This window comes from Cheilinus undulatus, linkage group 14, assembly GCF_018320785.1.
Source record: "Cheilinus undulatus linkage group 14, ASM1832078v1, whole genome shotgun sequence".
Taxonomy (NCBI): Eukaryota; Metazoa; Chordata; class Actinopteri; order Labriformes; family Labridae; genus Cheilinus; species Cheilinus undulatus.
This window is the reverse complement of record NC_054878.1, coordinates 26,414,298-26,436,145: the sequence shown is the minus strand read 5'-3', so window position 1 is coordinate 26,436,145 and position 21,848 is coordinate 26,414,298. Positions and strand designations below refer to the sequence as shown.

At 39.5% G+C, this 21,848-nt stretch overlaps 1 protein-coding gene across 1 annotated transcript in view; it reads right to left on the bottom strand.

The window, feature by feature from the left end:
* The window catches only part of rps6kc1 (ribosomal protein S6 kinase polypeptide 1), a 40,871-nt gene extending 19,184 nt beyond the window's left edge, over positions 1-21,687 (bottom strand). Inside the window, exons 1-12 of the mRNA XM_041805564.1 lie at positions 21,534-21,687; positions 20,332-20,367; positions 17,833-17,953; positions 17,450-17,565; positions 17,276-17,369; positions 17,128-17,181; positions 16,613-17,035; positions 15,561-15,685; positions 13,532-13,630; positions 10,421-10,468; positions 6,665-6,797; positions 1,772-3,427 (exon numbers count right to left, since the gene is read on the bottom strand). Coding sequence (XP_041661498.1) covers positions 1,772-3,427; positions 6,665-6,797; positions 10,421-10,468; positions 13,532-13,630; positions 15,561-15,685; positions 16,613-17,035; positions 17,128-17,181; positions 17,276-17,369; positions 17,450-17,565; positions 17,833-17,953; positions 20,332-20,367; positions 21,534-21,635 — 3,007 coding nt within the window. The 5' untranslated portion in view covers positions 21,636-21,687. The remainder of the gene's footprint in view (positions 1-1,771; positions 3,428-6,664; positions 6,798-10,420; positions 10,469-13,531; positions 13,631-15,560; positions 15,686-16,612; positions 17,036-17,127; positions 17,182-17,275; positions 17,370-17,449; positions 17,566-17,832; positions 17,954-20,331; positions 20,368-21,533) is intronic.
* Positions 21,688-21,848: the final 161 nt, after the last annotated feature.

Here is a 21,848-nt window from a genome sequence, read left to right as displayed (position 1 = left end):
TCATTTAATTAAAACATGACATCATGGTTGACTGACAGGGCCTTTTCTTTCATTTATCCATGAAAGAAGAAGGAACTTAAAAACTTTGATTCTGTCATTTTTTCTTTAGACAAAAAATTGATGTTCACACTACATAAAATGATATTTTAGAGGAATGGGATTTTTGCATCCTAGAATGATAAGATGCAACGAAACTAAAGCTCCATATTAAGTACTTAAGGGGCCTTTCTGTGATGGTTTTCAGTCATTAAAGTCACCTTAATGCAAAGTTTAATCCAAAAGGCAACTGGATTTGGCTAGGGTTGACTGAATGAACTTTAAATCTTTATTTCTATACATTAGATTCACCTTATGTTAAGCCTTGTCTGTTGAGCCAGACTCTCTTTGGACCAGGTTATGTTCAGAGTCGGAGCTTTAAAGTGTTGACATTTTTTAATACCCCAGTACTCTGCGAACATTATAGGTTATAAGCTTATGGGGAAAAAAAAAACTATAGAAAGACGTTGAATAGTCTCCAGGCATCATCACGAAAAAAAAAAAAAATCACCAAATTACTCTGCCTCGATTTGGCAAAACACTCAAGTAAGGGCCTGTGTCCCCAGCCAGTGCTTTTGGTGTCAGCAGCGCTCGTTTTCAATACAAAGCCACTGTCGTTCAGCATTTTCAGCTGTGCTGAGAGGGAAAAAAACAGCCATGGTGTCAGGCTATTTTTTTGTTGCCATACAGCACTCCCAGTTAAAAAAGTGAAACTTTATTTTTTGGTTGTTCATGACTGCACCATGTCAGACTATGCAACTAAAATCTTGTCCTGTCTTCGCAGACAGAATGGTCACACTAATAGTGTGATCCCAAAAGATTATGACATTATTTCTTGTTGAATCATGGTCGTGGGGCGTCTTACATCCCAATACAAGACCATTAGTCGTTCCCAACACTCACAATTGGGCTCAAGTTTTGATGATGAGCTGCGATGTTGCAGTCGGGCCAAAGCCTGAATTTGTGTAGTGTGAGCCAGCTGTGTTATCAATGGTAAAATTTCCAGGTCTTCATTTGCTGCCTATGTCACTCAGAACAGGGTTCCTTTACATTGTTTATATTTTTCCTTGGTGATGTTGTGGAAAAAAGAAAATGTGAAGCTCACTGATCGCCACTTGCTGGTAATCATACTGAACAACCCCCTTTAATGTGAAGCAGCACAGCCTGAAGCAGATAGTCTGAGTTGAAAAAACCAAGTTAAGCTAAGTGATACCGGTTATCTGGAATTTGCAACTTTAGCTTCTGTAGGGCAAACTCTCATAAAAGAAAGCCACTTCATGGTTTAACCCTCTGGTTTCCTGTTTTCATGAATGTTTTTGCTTTTTTACAACTGCATTTAAAAAATTCTGTTTATGTCCATTGTTAAAGGGTCACAGTTTTCAAAGTGGAATCTCTTCTCTTTGAAAGAACATTTTGTTTGCTTACTCCTTTTAACATGGATGACACAGCTTTATGTTGCTCTAGCTCATCTATAAGTTTAACTTTCTGTAATTAAAATGAAATGTATTACAACGCAACTCAAATATCATTTTTACAAGTGTTATGATAGTTTAGCATTGCAAAATGTAACTGAAGTGTTTCATTTCCAGGTTGTTTTCTACAAGTTTGAACACAGAGAAATGCTTTTTTAAAATATTTTGTTGTCTCTGGGGGTAAACTTTAGGTTGAAATTTTAAGGTTTTAGAGTGTTATGAGACAAACAAGCTTTGAAGAGAGCTAATAAAAGCCGTCTAACCTTGATGGTCGAGCAGGATGTTGTTGGGGTTCAGGTCTCGACAGATGATTCCCTCCTGGTGCAGACAGTCCAGGGCTGTAACCATCTCTGCAGCCCAGCAGCGAACAAACTCCTCAGGGATCTGGGCTTGGGATGCAGCCAACGACAGCTCGTCTAGCTCTTTGAAGAGCCGCGATACGTCTTTATCGAATTCACTGCCATCTTTAGTACTAATAACTCTACCACCAAGACCTGGTAAACTCTCAACCTCTGCACATGCCTCACTCCCATTTTTGGCTAGGCTAGAATCAGCATTTACCCCACTGGGATCTAGAACCAAGTCCTTACTAATGCTCGTTCTGGCTTCTAGTTTCTCGCTAAGCAAGTCAGTGTCTGGAAGATCAAGGGGGAGGTCATTATTTTGGCATGCGGGATCCACCACCATTTTGTCAGATGCTTCTTGTGCAAACGCCAAGCTGCAGTCATCCCACAGTGAGTTGAAGGGGGAGGAAGATGCAACACTGATGTCACAGGTTGCAGAAGCTGTGCAGAAAGATGAAAGCTCCTGCTCCAGCGGCTGCTCCTCCTCCTCTTCCTCAGGCTGGCTGTGGAGCTGTAGGACGTCAGGCTGGATGAATTTCTGAGGAGATGCGGTAGCCTCGAGGCCTAAGCACACTCCTGAAGACTCGAGCTCGTCTTGTAAAGAGTCGACCGTCCCGCTCAATTCAGGCAGGTTAACTAAAAGGTCAGGTGGGTGACCCTCATCCTCCACGACAGCCTCTTTAAATGAAATCACTGGGACTGACTCATTGGAGCCTTTATCGCTGCAGTCCAACCCCCACAGCTCCAAACAGTGACTTTTGACTTCCTGAGCCAGCTCGGGAAGATCCTCAGTGACGTCTGAGCCCAGGTCCGATGTAGAAAAGACTGAGAGCTGCTTATGAGAGGGACGCTGCTCTCCTAAGTCCAGACAGGTCACCTCGCTGGCGCTGTCTTTGCTGTCGATACGGAAGAACTCCAATGGTGTGTGCTTGGATTGGTCCAAAGAGAGAGGAGCAGCAGGGGACGGTAAAGGACTAAAGACTTCACTGTTGTCCTGGGTGTCGTTGCGGTATTGCTCATTGTCAGCGGTGTTGCCGCTTTTGTCTGACGACTCTGTGAAAAAGCCAAGTTCCTGAGAGCTGATGGGAGAAGAGAGGCTGTCGTTGCTAAGCAGTGAGCGGCTGCGTGAAGACGTGGTGGTAGTTGTCGCGTTGGGCACCTCTAGTGACAGCATTTCCTGCTCGCTCTTCTCTTCCTCCTCTTCGAGTGCATCTGGTTCTACTTTCTCTTGTTCATACTCATTGCAAAGTGTCAGATAACTGTTAGTGCACTCCTCCTCAGAGTTGGCTCCAGAGTCAGACTGGACCCCGATTTGTTCAATAAGCCTGGACGGAAGAACACTTCTTTGAGGAGTTGTGATGATGTTCTCCTCTTCTTTCTGCAGCCCTGAGGCAGATTCAGAACAAGCAAGCGGCCCTGAACCAGAACTGGCTGAACCTGTATCCAACCGTGGTAGAGTGTGTCGTGGAGAATGAACAGCTGTCGTGTGGCTCTTTTGGATAAAAGGAATGTCAAAACTCTCCTCCGGGGTGGAACTACGAAGGTATTTTCCAATGTGAGACCACAGCTTTCCACCTACAGATAAAGGAGACAGGGAATTAAAGACAGTTTCTTATATAGAAGTAAGATGATTAACGAGAGTAAGATTTACATAGAATTTTAAAGAAATGGTTCAAGAAACTTGGGAAATTCCTCAGTTTTAACTGGTTGAACTTTTGTCTAAATTCAGCACATAGTTTCTATGGTTCATATAACTTCTTAATCTGGAGTAGAAGTACTAAACATTGTTGGCTGGTCATACACAAGTCCCAAAGCTCATCAATTTTGAACACAGCAAATACTAAAACAGTAAGAACATGTAAAGAGTCAGTAACACCAATGTAAGGATATGAATGGTATATTTATTTTTAAAGAAAGTGAAGCTATACAGGTAGACAAATCTTTTATGACTGAAAACCCTTTTGTCCTGGGTTTACCCCAAACTGGTGTGTTTGTGATCATTTTATTGACAACACTAAAAAGCATCATGCCTTAAAGGTTTTGGATCCATATAAGTTTATATTATCCTCATTAAATATAATTTCTTTTCATGTATTCTTATGGACTGAAAGGTAGAGGTTTTAGTTACTCTGACATGTTTCGACTGCTGACTTTCTTCAGTCTTCCTCAGAGGAGTCACATGAATACACATCACAGCATCATCAAAAAGTCAGCAGTCAAAACATAACAAGGAACTAAAAATTCTACCTGTATGCTGATAAGAACATGCAGAAAAACAAGTTCTTGAGTTCTTCAGCTTTTTGTAGATGTAAAGGGTAGATCCATGGTCACTAATCAGCAGACCACGGTCAAGACCTGCACCCAAGTGTTGTCCCGTCCAGACCTGAGCGTACTTGTTATTTCATTCTGAGGAGTGCTCCTATCACAACCTGTGCAGCTTTTTTTTTTTTTACGTTTATGGGGATCTATGTTGAACTGCACAGGTTATCTTTTCTGAATGGTAGGGAACGCTTCTCGGTCTATCAGATGCTTCACTCAGATAATGAACACTGTGAGTGAAGAGAAAGGACTCATGTCTGTGAGCGGCCCGTGGCTGCAGAGACAGAGAAGAAGGGGAGTCTCAGAAGCAACCCAGAGAAAGTGAGGTAGGGAAAAGTAGAGACGCTGGGCTTCGAAATAAGAAAAGATGACAACATAAGACTTTTCAATTGAAAACTGACAGACTGTTCTATGTTTTTTCTTCCAACAGGTGGATTAAACCAATCTTGTACAGTATGTTCCAATATGCTTGCAATCATTAAATGCGCTAATATCTAACATTGCTACAAGTCAAAGCACATAACTTTCAGCAACACATTATTCTCTCTCTGAGGAGAGGGAATAAATTAAATTAGAGCTTAATATGATCAGCAACATTATCATGCTCTGACCAACAATGTTCCCTTAAAATAGTTTTGGTTTAAAGTCGATGTATCCTTACACGACTCCAGTGTTGACTTGATATAGGCCTGAGTTTTGGCTCAGATTTAAAGGGTGGGATAAGGGTAAAGACAGAAAAAAGCACATCTTTAATTTTATATATGAAGAGATTTTTTATTTTAAAATTGGCAATAAAATTAATATGCTTCAAAACAAGAAAAGGGGAACCAAAACTTGACCTTTATTTCGTTGAACCGGACCATAGAGAATTTTAATTGATGACCCCTGGGCTAGACTCTGACACCCATCTATGAAGGCCAAAAGATGCCAAAAAGAGCAATAATCCACCTTCAGATCTATGATCAGCCAAAGTTAAAGAACTCGCTTAAGACACCAAGTTTGAAATAAGTCTGGCAGCCCGCTTTGTATCGTAGGCAGGACTGTTGTGTCTCTCATGTTAAACCATACTGATGCAAGAATGGAATGAAAAAACAAACACTGAGACACCAATGTGGCCAAAGGGTTAAAGGCACTATCAAATCTAAGTGTAAAGAGTTTAGGGCTCAGTAAAGGTCTTTTTTCGAAGTAACCAACAGAAACAAATAACAGATACTGACAAGTTTACTTAGGGGGCACTCACTCTTGTACTACACCCAATCCACAAAGTCCAGTTTGTTTGACCAGTGTGAGTGCTCCATACTGTCCTCAAGCACCTTTACATTACAAAGGTAATAAATGCAGTCGTTGCTGGGCTTACACTCTGAAACATAACCTTTACTTTTTCTTGATAATTTTCAATGCTGTTTTTTTTAATGTGTAAAGGAAACTAAGCTGCTTTATGTGATAGTGCTCTTTAAATGAACAGAATCCTGATGTAAAAATAGCCAATTAATGGGGGGGCACTGTAAAGATCACTGCACAGTTGGTCATCAAGGCTACAGAAGATTTTCTAAGCAACCAGATGCTGAGGAGATGCAAAACATAATGCTCACAGCATTATTTTCCTGACTTTGTTTCTGCGGCTCCTTAGTCACTGAGACCATTTGGGAAAGGGTCATTAGCTCCACTTATGAATGAGGCTGAAGGTAAACAAAAACAATTATTATTGAAACTAATTCGGCTTAACAGAGTTGGGGTTGGTGTGTGCTTTGAGGTTTTTCAGTAAATGCTAGCATTTTGACTTTTCTATGTCTTGCTCACACTCACACACATGCATACAGACAGCTGCAGTGTGAGCAATTGGAAGCCGGCATCTGTTGTGTGTGATGAGAACAGATAGGGAGTTTGCGGTGATGATAATGATAGCAGGGCAGCTCGATGGCTTAGAAAGTAAAACCATCCACATGTTGTTTTTGTCCAATGTCACTCAGGTCACTGCCTCACCTCCGTCTGGCTGTCTATCCTCATTTAACACATAGGCTCCTGTGGACTTTCCACACTAGACAAATGTAAAGAGAAACCTCACACTCTGTGATTCTTGGTTCAGTTGATTTTCAATCATGCTTTCCCTGGCATTACATTAGCTTTATTAGATCATGTCCAACAGCCCCACATTATATCTAATACTGTCCACTAATATTAGCGCAGGGTGGTTATAGAGCGCACCAGATTGAATAGGTTACAGGGCATTATAAAATACGGCTGCGTTTCATTGTGCGCACTCACCCACACACACATCCTGGAGTGAGTGGGATGTAAGGAGACCCAGGTGTTGGCATAGCTAATGAAGCGTGATGCCACCTGGTATTCAGAATAACGACCTGTGACACACACCCATCTCTATCAAACATCTGTCTGGAACAAGGGCACAGAGACCGGGGAAACTACAAAGGAGGGGTAAAGACAAAAGAGGAAAGAAGGAACTGATGAGTGTGAGATGTGGGTGATCTTTACCTTCAGCATAATGCAGCAGGAGGAAAACTACATCTTCAGAAACAATGAACTTCCTCAGCTGCACCATGTGGGGCACAGAGTGAGGCATGATGGTCCTCTTAATCCGCCCACACTCGCTGCTTTTCCTTAAACCCTGAAATAAGACAGAAGTGAGAAAGGAGGTAAGTAATAAAGAAGAAAGGAGACAGAAAAAGGAATTATATAGGGATGTGCAAAGTGATTAAGTTCTAGGGATAAAAATCATCCTTTTTTCATAATGTTACAATTTTGATTCTTGAAACAACAATACAGTATTTTCTGATATCAAAAAAAATCTGCCAAGATATGATTTTGATTTGATTGGATTTAGGAGCCTGTGATTGATATCAGATGGTATTATTTATCCATTTAACAGTTTTTTTCTAAAAAAGCAGTTTTTGCAACTTGATCAAGACCTGTGAAGGCTCCTGATTAAATTTACATATAAAGAACCGATCTATGCAGATTTGTGTTTAAACATGTTGGTGTTAAAACAGCAAACAATTTAAGTCCCAAAAAATATTTTTTCTGTTTTTTTCCCTGTATTCTGATCAATCCAGAGCACCTACTGTACCTTTTTAAGACCATTTCATATAATCAATTCTTTTCTCCTCTTTCTTCCTATTTTAAAACTGCTTAAAAAAACTAAGACACATGTGGAGATGAATAGTTATTTTCCATGCCATTTCAGCCCTTCATATGTTCTGTACCAATATACTTCATGTGTAGTCTAACATGAAATTATAGATTTTAATGAGATTAAGTCTGTCTGAAATGGTGATGTAGCATAGATTTTAAATTGTTTTAGTTTTAAAATAATGTTGGTTTTCATAAATGGTGGAGATTGTAGGACAAAGTTCGGTTAAACGGTGCTGTTTAGATCACTTTTATTCAGAAACTGTTTAACAGGTGTGTGGTAGGGCTGAACGATTTGCAAAAATAATCGAATTGTGATTTTTTTCCCCAAATATTGCGATTTAATATATGATTATTCTTGGGTTATTCTTATATATTTTTTTAAAAAATTCAAGCAAAAAATAATTCCATAATTAAGACCATGTGTATTGAAAACAATGAAATTATTTCCAAAGCAATTCAATCCATAGTTGCATAAATCTGAATATGGGGGTGCAACAGCTATAAAGGAGGCAGCTGGGGCGGGGGAGGTGAGGCTGGCTACCAGCTGATTGCAGATGGGGTATTACTTTCACGAAGTAACGCTAGGCTTCATCAGTGTTAGACAGAATGAGCTATTTTTGCTAGTATTGCAAATTTGACGTCATTTGCTTTGGTTAAGGGCATCGTCATTTTTATGTCACTCATTTTGATTAAGAAAAACATACATATAACAAACAGAAGGATTTTTGTATTCTAAAAAAAAAGCGACACTTGAATGCTTGCATAATGTTTATAAAATCTCTGCCGTTGCAAAAAGTTGATTTATTACACTGGTATTTTGACAAATGTCAAGTTAAAGAAATATTGCAACTTCCGCGATTTGAAAATTACAGCAGACCGTATTGTGATTTAATCTAATTTGCAGTTAATTTCCCAGCCCTAGTGTTCGGGTTGAATTTCAAAATAAAAGTGCAGCTTAAAGATGACAGTGTAGATTCATTTTTGGCTTTTTATTGATTTGATTGGTTAATTGATCAAACAATGTAGGGATCCACATCAATGGATCATTACACCCCTATTAATTGCCCTGTTTATTAACCTACAATTCAAATTCTGATGCGGTAATTAGTCTAAAGGAAATAAAAAACAGTCAGAAATATTGTTTGCTGATTTTACTGTAAAGGCAGTTAAATGCATGCTGCCCTTTAATGTCAAGACAAATTTCTTTAAAGGGACAATAACGAGCATCATATCATATCAAACTTAAGTTGATGTGAGGTGACGTGAGATATCAAAATCTTACCAGGCTAAAGGCTTTACAAAAAAAGAAAATTGACAGTAGCCATTTAAATTGCTATCTTAAACATTTCATCACTTTCCTCATATAAGAAACCAATGGCTAGTTTAAACACAGCTGAAATGTGTTACTCTACAATGTCAATCTGGTTTGCCAAGTATAGCTAATGCTACTAATTCTAGCACTTCCAGCCGTAAGTCTTCCTTGCAGGTTAATGGCGACATGCCTGTGATGAATAAGGTCATATATCCATGTGGTTCTATACGTCTTCACTCGTCCCTCTCCTACAAGACAACATTTGTTCACTATGTTGGCTTACATGAAGGCAGTAGAGTATGGAGAGCAAGCCCCTATAAAGAAGCTACAGCACCAACTAGAGGTAGGTTGCTGACTTGCAGCTTAGACACTACATTGAATTGGATTAAAAATTTATATTGCAGATGTGAAATCTATCTATACATACTAAATATGGTATTAAACAATGATTTTCTAAAAAGAGTAAAGTAAAAACTACCCCAGAGTCTATTGTCCTCAGCTCTGTGCTCACACAGATTGTAGGGCTGGGTATTGCCACTCATTGCCTGAATTGATTCGACTCGACACCGATTAATGTACAGATATTTTAGAACAAAACGTAAGTTTGGCTGTGCCATTATTGGAGCATTGTTGCCAGGCTTGCATGTTTTTTAGGCAGATAAGTCACTTACTGCAAGCCCAGGTTGAAACTCTTATTGTTAAATAAATAAAGATAAAGAAAAAATAAGTACATCTGATAGATTACTGTAACTCAGTTTGAGTAAGTCCATGATGTACAATTACACTGAAGCTTATGTTTACAGTTTGGTAGCAGTAGTAATAGTCACTAAAATAGATTCTCATAGTACACATTTTCAGATATAGTTGTAAGAAAAAGTATGAACCCTTTAGGATTTCTAGGATTTTTGCATAAATTGCTCATAAAATGTGTTCTGATCTTCATCTAAGTCACAACAATAGACAAATACAGTCTGCTTAAACTAATACTGCACAAAAAATAATATGTTTTCATGTTTTTATTGAACAAACCATTCACAGTGCAGGGTGGAAAAAGTAACTGTATAGTGCATGTAGTATGGTGCTCTAATGATTATCGGCCATCAGGAGAGGGGAAAAGGCATATATTGAACGACTGATCCCTGGATTATATGAATCGATGTCTTTTTGTTAATAATTGTTCTGAATCAGAGAATCAATATTTTGAACCCAATTCAGATTTGCAGGAGGGTAATTCCTGAACAATCAACAGACTTGCCAAACTGAAGAAAAGCCTTTCTTTGGTCTAAGATAAATACACTAATTAAGAACCAAATCAACTTTTGGTTGCATATTTGAGTTGAGAACAGTCCTACAAATGGTTGCACAAGTTAAACCCAAAAACAGAGAGCATTATCAGAGGATAAAGAAGGTGAGCGTGTGAACATTAAGGTGTTGTGAAAAAAGTGTTAAAGGAGAGTGTAGCAAAGGAGAAACCTCCCATTAAAGAGTTGCCAGCTATGCCCCATGGCAACCCAAAGTCACTGGATTCATCAAGCCACATACGGCGCATGACTTTAGCAGAGCCACACACATCTATCAGCGCTACACGTAAAGTTCACATTGGCCACCAATGTGTGTGTATTCATCTGTGCCCGCGCTGTGCGTTGGCATCTGGCACACGTCTCACACCTGAGAGCAGAGGAGCTGACAGGGACAGGCCCATTAGAATCAATTACAGTGGTCACACACAGGGGCTTCTGGCACACTTCACACTTACAGTCACACACACATGCAAAAATTACACTTACTTTCAGGATGAACGTCTCTTGCGTTCTCTTGTCCATGACCAGAAGAACCTGTGATGGAAGAGCGCAATTAATCAGTGTGAGCAGACATACACGCTCTAACATGATGTAGTGATTATGTCCTCCAGAGCAGTGTACTTCAACCACTGGGTCAGAGCACACATAAGGGTCACTGCAAGATAAATGCAGGTCCCTAAATTATACTAGAAAAACTGGCATTAGAATGCAAGATCCCGCTGTGTGAAGCAAACCAAACTCCAGCCACATAACAATGACTTGAAGGAATATTTAGACAGCAGAGTTTAGGCAAGAAAATAGGTCAAATTGAGACCCTAGCTGCCAACACTTTACAAACAAGACAAAGAACATAGCACAGGTAACACAATAAAACATACCTTGATAAATTGAGTCCAAGTTAAAATGTTTATCTCAAATTTTAATTATGTAACTGACAGAAAATTCATTTACAGGAGTAATGGTAACCTCAGGCCCAATTCAGACCAAAGATATGCAAAGAGACTTGTTTGAATTACAGAGAGATTATATGCTAATAGTTGGTTATATACAGTGTATTAAGAAAGTATTCAGACCCCCTTCACCTTTTCAATTTTGTTATGTTACAGCCTGATACTGGAGCTGTTTAAATTCTCTTTTTTTCTCATTAATCTACACTCAGTACCACATCATGACAAAGTAAAAACACAATTTTAGATTTTTTTTTTTTCAAATTTACTAAAAACAAAAACTGAAATATCTGATTTATATAGATATAATTGCAATAACACTTGAAATTTAGCTTGAGTTCTCCCATTTTCTCCCAATCTTTGCTGAGATGTTTTTGCACCTTTATTGACGTCCATCTGTGATAAATTAAATTGATTGGACATGACATGGAAAGGCACACAGTGTTCTGTTAAAGACCACACAGCTTACAACGTGTATCAGAGCAAAAAAACAAGCCATGAGGTCAAAGGAACTGCCTGCAGAGCTTGAGGCAGGATTGTTGCAAGGCACAGATCTGGGGAAGCCTACCGAAAAATTTCTGTTGCTTTCACACAGAGTTTTTTGCAAACTCCAACTGGCCTTTTGTGTATTTTTCCACCAACCTAAGACTTCAGTCTTGCCATTCTGCCATAAGCCCAGATCAGTAGAGGGCTGCAGTGATAGATGTCCTTCTGGAACTTAGTCTCTTCTCCACACAGGATTTCTGGAGCTCAGTCAAAGTGACCATCAGGTTCTTGGTCACCTCTCTTACTGAGGCGATTCTTCCTTGATTGTTTAGTTTGGCTGGGTGACCAGCTCTTTGAAGACTCCTGGTTTAGCCAAACTTTTTCGATTTAAGAATTATGAGGGCCACTGTGCTTTTGGGAACTTTCAGTGCAAAAGAACTTTTTTTTAGTCTTTCCCATAGCTGTGCCTTGCAACATTCCTGTCTCTGAGCTCTGCAGGCAGTTTCTTTGGCCTCATGGATCGGCTTTTGCTCAAATAGTCATCTCAGCAAAGACTGGGAGAAATGGAAGGAACCTGAGCTAAATTCATTTTTAATAATTTGCATTCCTAAAATTCCGACTTTGTCATGATAGTGTAGCTCAATGGTGATCTGAATACTTTCTGAATGCACTTTAGCTTCCATATATAACAAAGTTTATCAATTTATAGTTTGTTATCTTTATTTTACGTTGCTGTTCCCATTATTGAAAGGAAATTAACATGTCAGACCCCCCAAATCCAAACTTCTGCTATTAAATATGCACTGCATGTTCATAAATAAATACCTAAATTACACACTGTACTTCTTGAAAATATGTCACCTTCTTGCCTTGGCTCTGGTCAACTCTATTTACAAACATTAGAAATTAGGTATTGAACAGTTAAATAAATATATATCAAGGCAAACGTAGTCTCCACATTGGCATGTAGTACTCTTTCTCTTTCTATATCTAACCAAATCTGATTCAAAAATAAAGCCATCTGCTTCTCATATTCCAATTCTTTAGACTTTCCTCATTTCCCTGATATCTTTATTTCTTCCCTCCTCTTCTCTGACATCCCCGTTGCTCTTCTGCTCCCTCACCATCTCCGGGGAGAACTTGAGCATATGTGTGCGAATCAGCCTGTGTATGTGCGAGGTGTCCCGGGTGTGTGCGTGCGTATGTTTTGTGAGTGCTTTCTCTCCATGTGACCCTGGCGTGGACCAAACAGGTGCAGGCTAAATGGATATGAATGGAGCTGTGAGTAAACAGAGTGGCGGTGCTGGCCAGGGCGCTAATATAATTAAGACACAAACATCAGGGAAGGGGGGAGGGGGAAGGGGTGGGGTGCAGGCAGGGGCAGCAGGGTGAGGAGCTCTCTCCATCTGTCCCCTCTGTCCCCATTAAAAGTGAAAGGAGGAAGGAGGAGGAGGAGGAAGAGGAAAGCTGGGTCATTTCTAGACAGCGCAGTATCCACTTATTGTATTTTTTTCTGCTGTGTCTGATTTGTTTGTGACATATTGTGGAGTTAGCATGCACCTCTGTGGAGGAACACATGTTGGTGTTGTGTCAACATTTTCCTTGGGATTTAGTGAGTATGTGTGGAGGACGAGCATCATTGGTTCACTGTTGTGTGTGCTGCTCTTTCAGCCGCTTGCCAAGTCATTTCATGGCTGAGTGGTGAAGTTGCTTCGCCGGCAGCTGGTTGAGCGGACCAGCAACCTAAACTGACCTTGTGGTCGTCATAACTGATGCTAAACATACACACACTCAGCTCTTACCATAGCAGGCAGTAAATCTATTATGTTTTATAGCTTCATGAAAGTGATGGCTGAAGAAGGAAAGGACACAAGGAGGAGAAATTTATCAGAGCTAGGGTGATTATCACATAGATGAGTGTCGGACGGACACAAGAATAGTTATGTCGCGTTTGTTTTCACCTTGGATTTCTGTAATGGAATTCCTCAATTATACTTAATAACTGGCAAATATTTCTTTTTAAACTATGAACAATTTGTATTTTTGTGTTTTTTTTGTCCCTGAGCAGCTGAAATACTTCTGATTATAATTAGAAATGTACAAAACCTTTAGAGCAGACTTCCAACTTTTCGCTTTGATTCAAAGAAGTTGATGGTAAACTGACCTTATCAATGACTCCGAGCACCCTGTAGGCTCTCAGCTCCTCAGACGGACTCTGCTGGCCTCCTCTGCTGCTGGATGAGCAGCACTGTGCCCCCAGAGCCTTTAGCAAAAGAGAAATTCATCACGCTTTACTGGTTAATGACATCTTTAAAACAGGATCGCACCTATAAGTAAAAGTGCAAAACAGAGCAGCCAACAGGGTGAGTGAAAAAACAAAAGGCATGCTTCAAATTGTGATGTTCATAAGGCAGACAAAGTCCAATAAAGGCATTCAAAGCCAGGTACACAGTGAATTTTAGGCCCATCTCTCTCTTCTGACTGATGTAAACTAAAGTCATCTTGCCAGGTTTTTCTGTGGGGACAAGTACAAGATTGATCTGATCTGCTCTGAGGAATTTCGAGTCCTCACTGTTTCCAAACTGTGTTTCACAATCTGATATCCTGATCTGGTTTCATGTTGTGTAGGGGGAACCCGGAAAACAGACAGCATGCACTGCATGGATTGGCCCATAGAATGAAACATTAACCAGTTAGGAAGTGAGCCGATTAAAGAAGAAAGCACAACAACTGCATCAAATCAATCTTTACTTATTTCCATCTCACACAGGAAAATGTGCAGCCCATGATCACGTCATTTCTACAGCTTCTGCATAGAGCTGTTAATTCCTGGTGAGTTTTCAGTCTTAACTTAAGTATTCCAAAAAATAAAACCACCAAATTCCTTTTCCCCATTGGCCACCAAGTCTGTTTACCCTAGATGATCTGACCAAGAGAGATTTGTGATTTTTGTCATAACTTTAACTTAGATTTAAGCAAAAACATCACTTGATAACTATGCTTTTATTTGAAATTGGAATCTTTTTTTTCAAAATAATACATAAAATTTATGATTTTAAATCATATTACATTCTTTTTTGTTTTTTTTGGGAAGCATCCCCAAGCACCTCCTTCACCGTCTTGCAGCCCCCCTGGGGGTCCCAATCCCCACTTCGGGAACCACTGTACTAGTGGACTACAGGAAAATTAGCTAAAATAATATTTAAAAAACAGCTTTTTATGCATTATGGTTCTGCCTTCTTTTTGTCTCTGATTGTAAATATTAAGTCTACATGTCGTTATGTCCACTTGCTCTGTATCTGTATCTCTGTTTTGGTTTTGTTTTTGTTCTTGAATTGATCTTCAGATTGGGGAAATGCTCTCTGTGTAATATCATGTCAGCAGCCTTAATTTATTGATTATGCCATCAAATCAATAACTCTGAACAACATGTTACAGTTGTAAATCCCAGGAATAACCAAAACTTCTCTGAGTTGTAAATGAGAAAAGTGTTTAATGTTCAGGTCTGTTTGTGCTGCTTGCTATTGTTAGCATCATAGCTAAACTTAAGCTCTGCCACCTCAGCAGGTGAAATAAATGTGCAGCCATTCTGCTTAATCACTTTTCTCCAGAGCATACAGATGGGTAGACATTTTAAAAGTTTTCCTTCCTTTATCTTAAGTCCAAATGACTTGATTTCTAGGTGAATGAACTATAACTCTAAGACAATTCAGCGGTTATCTGATTCAGATTGGTTTCTCTTTACACCACTAATAGGAACAGAACTGTTAAATCTGACATCATGTGTGGGGTCTACTGTATTTTCAACATTTTAAGATTTAAAAATATGTGGGCCAGGCTTACGTTTCCTTAAAAGAAATCTTACATCCATGTATTGTAGGTGCCTATAAAGCCCCTAAAAGCCAAGGGGAGCTGCAAACTTCATGGAGCATTTTTTTAGATTCATGGAATATAAGCCACATTCACATTATCTTAAGTTACCATTTCATAAGTTCCCGTTATTCAAATCGTTATTATTCTACACTACCAATGATGAGATTTTCAAACACAAGCTTGCTGCAATGTTTTCATCTATATTAAACACAGAAGCACTCCGGTGTACTCCCTCAAGTGGTTTGAGGACCCTGGTAAATGCATGCATATAAATACATTAGCATAATCTAACACAGAAAGCATGCAGGCCTCCCACTCACCACCGTCTGTGTTGATCCTTGACCCATGTTGCTTCTCAGATGCTGACTAGATATCTGCTCTGCTCGCATCAGATACTCCGCAGTCTTCTTTTTCACGGCCTCTCGCCGCGTGGGACTGGGCTCACCTGAAACAGAGGTGAGGAAGATCAGTGAGGTTTCTTTATAAAGTCTATTTCAAAGTGCAGAGTTTCAAGTTTCTGTTCTGGTTTTTGAACACTAACAAAGAGCCTTCACCATAAAATCTGGAATATAAGTCACACTAGCTTATAAGATGCAGTCTGTTGTGGGGGGCTCTCAGTAAGAAATGGATTTTAATGGTTTTCCCTATGCAGAGTTTGTAAACCTGCTATCTACCTGAACCATAGTTGAGCTCTCAGCCTAGTGATAGTTGTGAAGTACAGACCCACAGCCAAGTCTGCCTTTATTGAAGTGTCTTTTCTATTATTCTAGTGCCCCAAAAGGCTTATGTATTTTACTGTATACCGCTGTTTTCTTTAGAGCTGATTACGCCCTAATAGGGAGAAAAGCCGCTAAAAAGTGATGCAGCCAACCTGATCAGTGTTGCTCTTGTAATACTCAATGGATGGAGGCATTTCTCAGGTTGTGTGCATTGTGTGATGTTGATGGCTGCACTTGTGGTCATGTAAATGCACAGGTATGTAAGACAGCAAATTTTAGATGACAAATAAGTCTTAAAGTGAGTCTTATACAGCAAGTTTTATGGCACAACACATATGATGATAAGCTTTGAACTGCCAAGTGACAATTTTGCTTTTCCTCTTCATAAGGGTTGAGAGGTACGAGTCAGCAAAAACACACATTTGTATCTACACTTGATGCAAATGTGGTTTCAGAACTGACAATTTTTAGCTCTATAAATAAATGAATTAATAAATTAACGTTTATTTTTGCACGTATGTAGTAAATTATCAGAACCAGATTAAGATGCTACTATGAAAATACCATACTATTTTGGTACTGAATTCGCACATAAACATCGTCTACTTTCTTTGACTTTGGTCACAGAAACTCCTGTTTTCTCCCACACTGACCTTGCACTCCTTGCAGCAGCAGGTCAACTCCACTGCGGTAGCAAGAGAAAGCTGCCTGAAAGTCCTGCTCTTTCTCTTTCTGTACAGCCAAAGAGATGAGCTCACTGGCTCTGTCTAAGTAATCTGACTTTATGTCCTTCGAGTTGCTGCTGCTGGCTTTCTTCAGGCTGCCGGAGAAGAGTGCTGTTCGGCCTGGCCAGCTGACCTCTGGGTTCGGGGCTGAGGAGGCAGGGACCACGGTGGGAGATGGGGTGCGGCGTTCGTGCAGGGAGGGCAAGCGAGGGCTGCAGCTGCTGCTAATGTTAGTGGCTCCCCCCTGTGGCTGATTTGGGGAGGTGCGGCCTGAGGCCATGCCATCATCCAACCCAGCGAGAGAGTCTGAATCCACAGCCAGGGAGGTCAGATCGCTGTCACTTGACGGGCCTAGAAGAGGAATTATCAACTGATAAATATAAACAGTCTTTGTAACAAGTGTCTAATATAATTGACCAAAGCAATTCGTAAACAAACCTTACCTCCATACTCTGATGTGATAGTCAAATCATCTGCCCCACTAATATCTCTTTGAACTGAAAAACATGTTAAAAACCTGTGAGCAACAGTTATTTAAATTTAAGAGAGAGACAGAATCAGAGAGACGATTAATGTTTTACTCTGCCTTACCGTCAGAGCTGCAGTCAGATAAACTGTCTGCTAGGAAGTCAGAGAAGGGCTCTGCAGGTCCAATGAGCTCTGAGCCGTCGTGGACCTCACCTCCCTTTAATATAGTTAAACACATTTCAGCTCATACTCAGCTTATGAATTCGTTTGATTATTTGAATAGGAATGTTTGGGTACCTTGAAGAAATCTTGGATGTGCTGACTGCTATAGAGAGCAGGGATATTTGCAGAGAACTGAAGCAGATCCTCTGAGCACTGTCTCCTCTCCTCAATTACTGAGTCATCAAAACGACCTGCACATGCATACAGGGAAAAGATCTTTTAAAAGGTAGTGCTTAATGACTGAGTAATATCACTGGGCTGCCACCAGGAGGCAGAGTAATCACTGTTTCTTCTTCTGTTCAGAATTACAATTTATGTTTCTTCTGGTTTATTATTGTAACAATAAAATAAGAAGTTATCTGATGACCCAAAAATCAATTAATCAAACTAAAGATTTGCATTTTGTCTCTTCTTCTGGAGTAAATGTTTGACACAGGTGGAATTAAGTTGTGTCTTACCAAAGACTTTGGCCCTGGCAAAGGGAGGAAACAGCTCCGACTGGCTACATACATTCTTGTGCAGCTGCCAGAGGTTTTGATGAAGCTTCCGGAAATCACTGTACCTCTTCCATACTGTTATCTGTAGGAAGAGAGAAAGGAGAAATGCATGAGGATTGATAGGAAGAGTCAATGAGGTATCAACGCTTAAGTGTTTATTACTTTAATTAAATCAGTTTTGTAACTTGACCTTGTCCCTATGTGTTTAAAAGGATCATGACTGCTTTATCATTGTCTTTTAAGTACGTTAATTTTGAGAACGCTTATCTTATTAAAGATGGCAATCATTTGAAAAACATTTCACCTGCCAAACAAATAAAACATCCACTATTGCTCCAAAGCCAACACACATAACCGTCTATCTCAAACAACAACCAAAAATTCCCTCACTAAAGTCTTGAACTGAACAAACGAGTAGCATGATTACCAAACAAACCTGAATTAATCACTTCCTGACTCTGTTGGATAAAGCAAAACTTTTGGCACATAATGTTTAGATTCCTGTGGGCTTTGCTTCAATCTTGGCCAGCCAGTGACTATGAGAAAAGTGGTCTGAGCTCCCAACAAGACAACTGTTCAATACGTCGGTATGTGTGTCACCAGACAGTAATTGACATCACGCCTGCTGCATTTGTGCTGGTTCCAGGCTAATCTGAATTCCTCAGAAGTTGAAGAGAGCATGCGTGTGGGTGAAATAGCATGTTCAAAGAAGTGTCATGGGAGAGGAGAGCAGTCAGATATCCTGTATCATCTCTAGAAGAAAAAAAACTGGTGTAAAGCAATAATCTAAAGCTCCTGTGAGGATGTTTTGACTGGTTATCAAACCAACTGAAACAATGTTAATGCCTCTTTATGACCTAAAAAGGTCAAACAGACCACAAGCTTAAAGACTGCTTATTTCTAGGTGGTTATTTTTAACATCTGAGATCATTATTATGGGACTGTTGACATAGTTACAGCCAGGGGTGGAAAGTAACTAATTAAATTTACTCAAATTACTCTAAGTAGCTTTGTTAGGTACTTTTGAGCCTTTTTTGAAATACGTTTTTTTTAACTTCTACTTCAGTAAGTTTTAACCAGAGTAACTGCACTTTCACTTGAGCACAATACTCTTGTACTTTTTCCACCTCTGTTTATTACACATTAGCATATAGTGAGAGAAAGACTCCACATCACATCCCAAAACTGGTGTGTTGCTATCTCAGGGTAAAACATTTCGGAGCTGATTTTAACTCCCAAAGTGTCATTTAATCTCAATTCTGAGTGAAATGGTCTTCAGTGTTGGGGTTATTTGACAGTGGGATCCACCAGTGTTAGTTTAACTCTGTAAAGAGACCTGCCCACTGTCATTTCAAGTCTAAGAGGATGTATGGGTAGAGTTACCCATCATGCCCTTGAGCAGAGTTTTTAGTAGTGTTCAGATGTTGCCTGTTGTACAGTGATCACTGCTGGGGTTCTTTTAAACATGTTTCTGATGAATTATTGTTGTTTTTGATAACACATTTGCACCATGAGTGAAGTTATCCACTGAGTTAGAGTTCTTGTCTGTCACTTCAGGTGATCCTGAAGGGCACATAACAGATATTCTTCATCTTCACTGCAATACTTTTATCCGGTGGATGAGCGGTTGGACATGTGTCATTGTGTTGTTATTGATGTGAGACACATTTACAACATGAGTGAAGTAATCCACTGAATCAGAGCTCCAAACTGTGACTTTAGGTGATCCCAAAGGGTGCATAGTGCATCAGTACGCATTGCCTTGCCATTAGGCTAACTCTCTGCCCTCAAATATTTAATACTCTAAAAAGTTTAAATATATGTGTGTAGACCAACATAGACACTTTTAAAGTCTTAAATTTAACTCTGTTAGTTTTAGTTCTGAGTTTTATTATGCTGTCAATTTTGATGTGTATTTTACTTTAAGACGTGTGACTTTACCTGAACAACCTGGTTGGAAATCTATTCTCTTGTTGTCTTGCCAAAAAGGGTGTAAGCTTTAAATCAAATACTCTCTACTTTTACTTGAATAGACTTATAGCACCGTATCTTTACTTACTTTTTAAGGGTAATTGCACTTTTACTTGAGTACACTGAGTTTTTTTTTCAATGAAAAATAATATCAAACACCAGAATTAGCAAAGAAATATAAGGTAGCATTTTGTCCAATATCCAATATCAATAGCCAATATCAACACACAGCATAATTCCTCACAGCAGCTTCAACTACCTAGGACACTTCTACTTAAGATTATCCGAAATATTTCAAAATTAAAAACTCTCAAATGTGTTACTATATTTAAATGTGCCAACCTAAAATAAAGCATGCTCTTGTTACAAGATTTAGGCCTGCCTTCCTTCTAACATAGAATATTCCTAATAAATCCAAAGTATCCCATCCCACCTGCTGCTTTATGCATTCAAAAGTCACAATATGAACACAAAAAATAAATGCCTCACCTCTTGGACATCCTCGGGGCACTTCCTGGAGATTATCTATATAGAACAGAGAGAAGAGACGTTGTAGAACATCCATGTAGATGAATTATGTCTTAAAATAAAAGATTTTAGTCCTAATTTCCCAGCAACAACTCTCTTTTGCGGCTGACACAAGCACGAGCAGGGACACCACTCTGAGTGTGACAATGAGTGTATTATGAAGACAATGACAGAAGCCTTGAGAGTAGGAACGAGACATCACCAACCATCATAAGAAGCAGGGGGATGCACAGAAACTCAGCCTGGCAGGGGCAAAAGCTGATGTTTCTGTTTAACATCTTACCGTGACAAGTAGCTGGCTGAATGGTTGTCAAAAATGTTACACAGGTGAAGTGTTCCTCTTTGTTCTTTGTTTGCTTATTAATTATTATGGTGTAAAAATGTATTCATGAGAAATGTCTTTAATGAAAACCAAACTCAGCGGTATAGGTCACTTGAAGTTGTCAGCATCCGGTTTAGCAATAACAACCGCGTAGGCACCAGTTAACACGGTCACTTGTTTAACCCAAACACCAAATGACTGAAAATGCGAGGGTCTGAGATTTCCTCTTTAAGTAAAACTGTATATTTCTCCTGGAGGGAAACAGGAAATGCAAACCACTGCCACAAGCAGCTTACAAGGGTAATGTGAGGTTACTTTAGGTAGCCTACTGACTTTCACTTTAGCTGGCAGGTTTGGCTGGAAAATCCGGATACCATACAGTGAAATGTTAATTTCAGAATATAGTTCTATGAAAGTCGCCTCACAATCTACTGACAATTTGGAACAGGTATCTTATATGTTCAAATAGCACACAAATATTATTTTCAATCTATCATCTACCTTACATTGGTGTATTTTAACTCTAAATCTCACATTAACAGTTAGCTCGTTAGCTATCTAACGGTTAATACAACGTTTATGTTGGATTCAGTCACTCTAGCTACTGCTCATCTAAATTAGCAGCCTCATTCAAGACTAATGTGTGCTTTAACATAGACCCAAATATAACTGTGTATGCCTGCTATAGCCGAGGTGTTCAAAAGACGCTAACATTGCCAAATAAGGTAACAGTAACGTTACTTGTGTTTACATATTAGCTATGCTCAAGCTAAACATTAGCTAGCTAATAACACCTAGCATTAGCCTAGCTGCCAGAGAGCCTTTCCATCCCTGTACTTACCCTTGCGGTGACTTTGTAGACAGTATATCCTTTCTTGTGCTTTTTGGGATCTGTGACAGTATAAAACCGAGCAAGTTCTCCTCTGTCACGCTGCGATATCATTCTGAGAATAACAACATTGCCAAAGCTACCAGCCGGCTAGCCGTACACATTCATTCCCTGGCAGCAGCAGCTCAATGATAGTCAGGCGAATATGTGAGCGACCCCATGTGGAAAGACCGTAAAACTACATGTCACTGCATTTAAACCAACTTCTTTAAAAAGTTGCAAAAACATCAAATTAAAGTTATTTTTGGATGTATTTCATTAACTAAG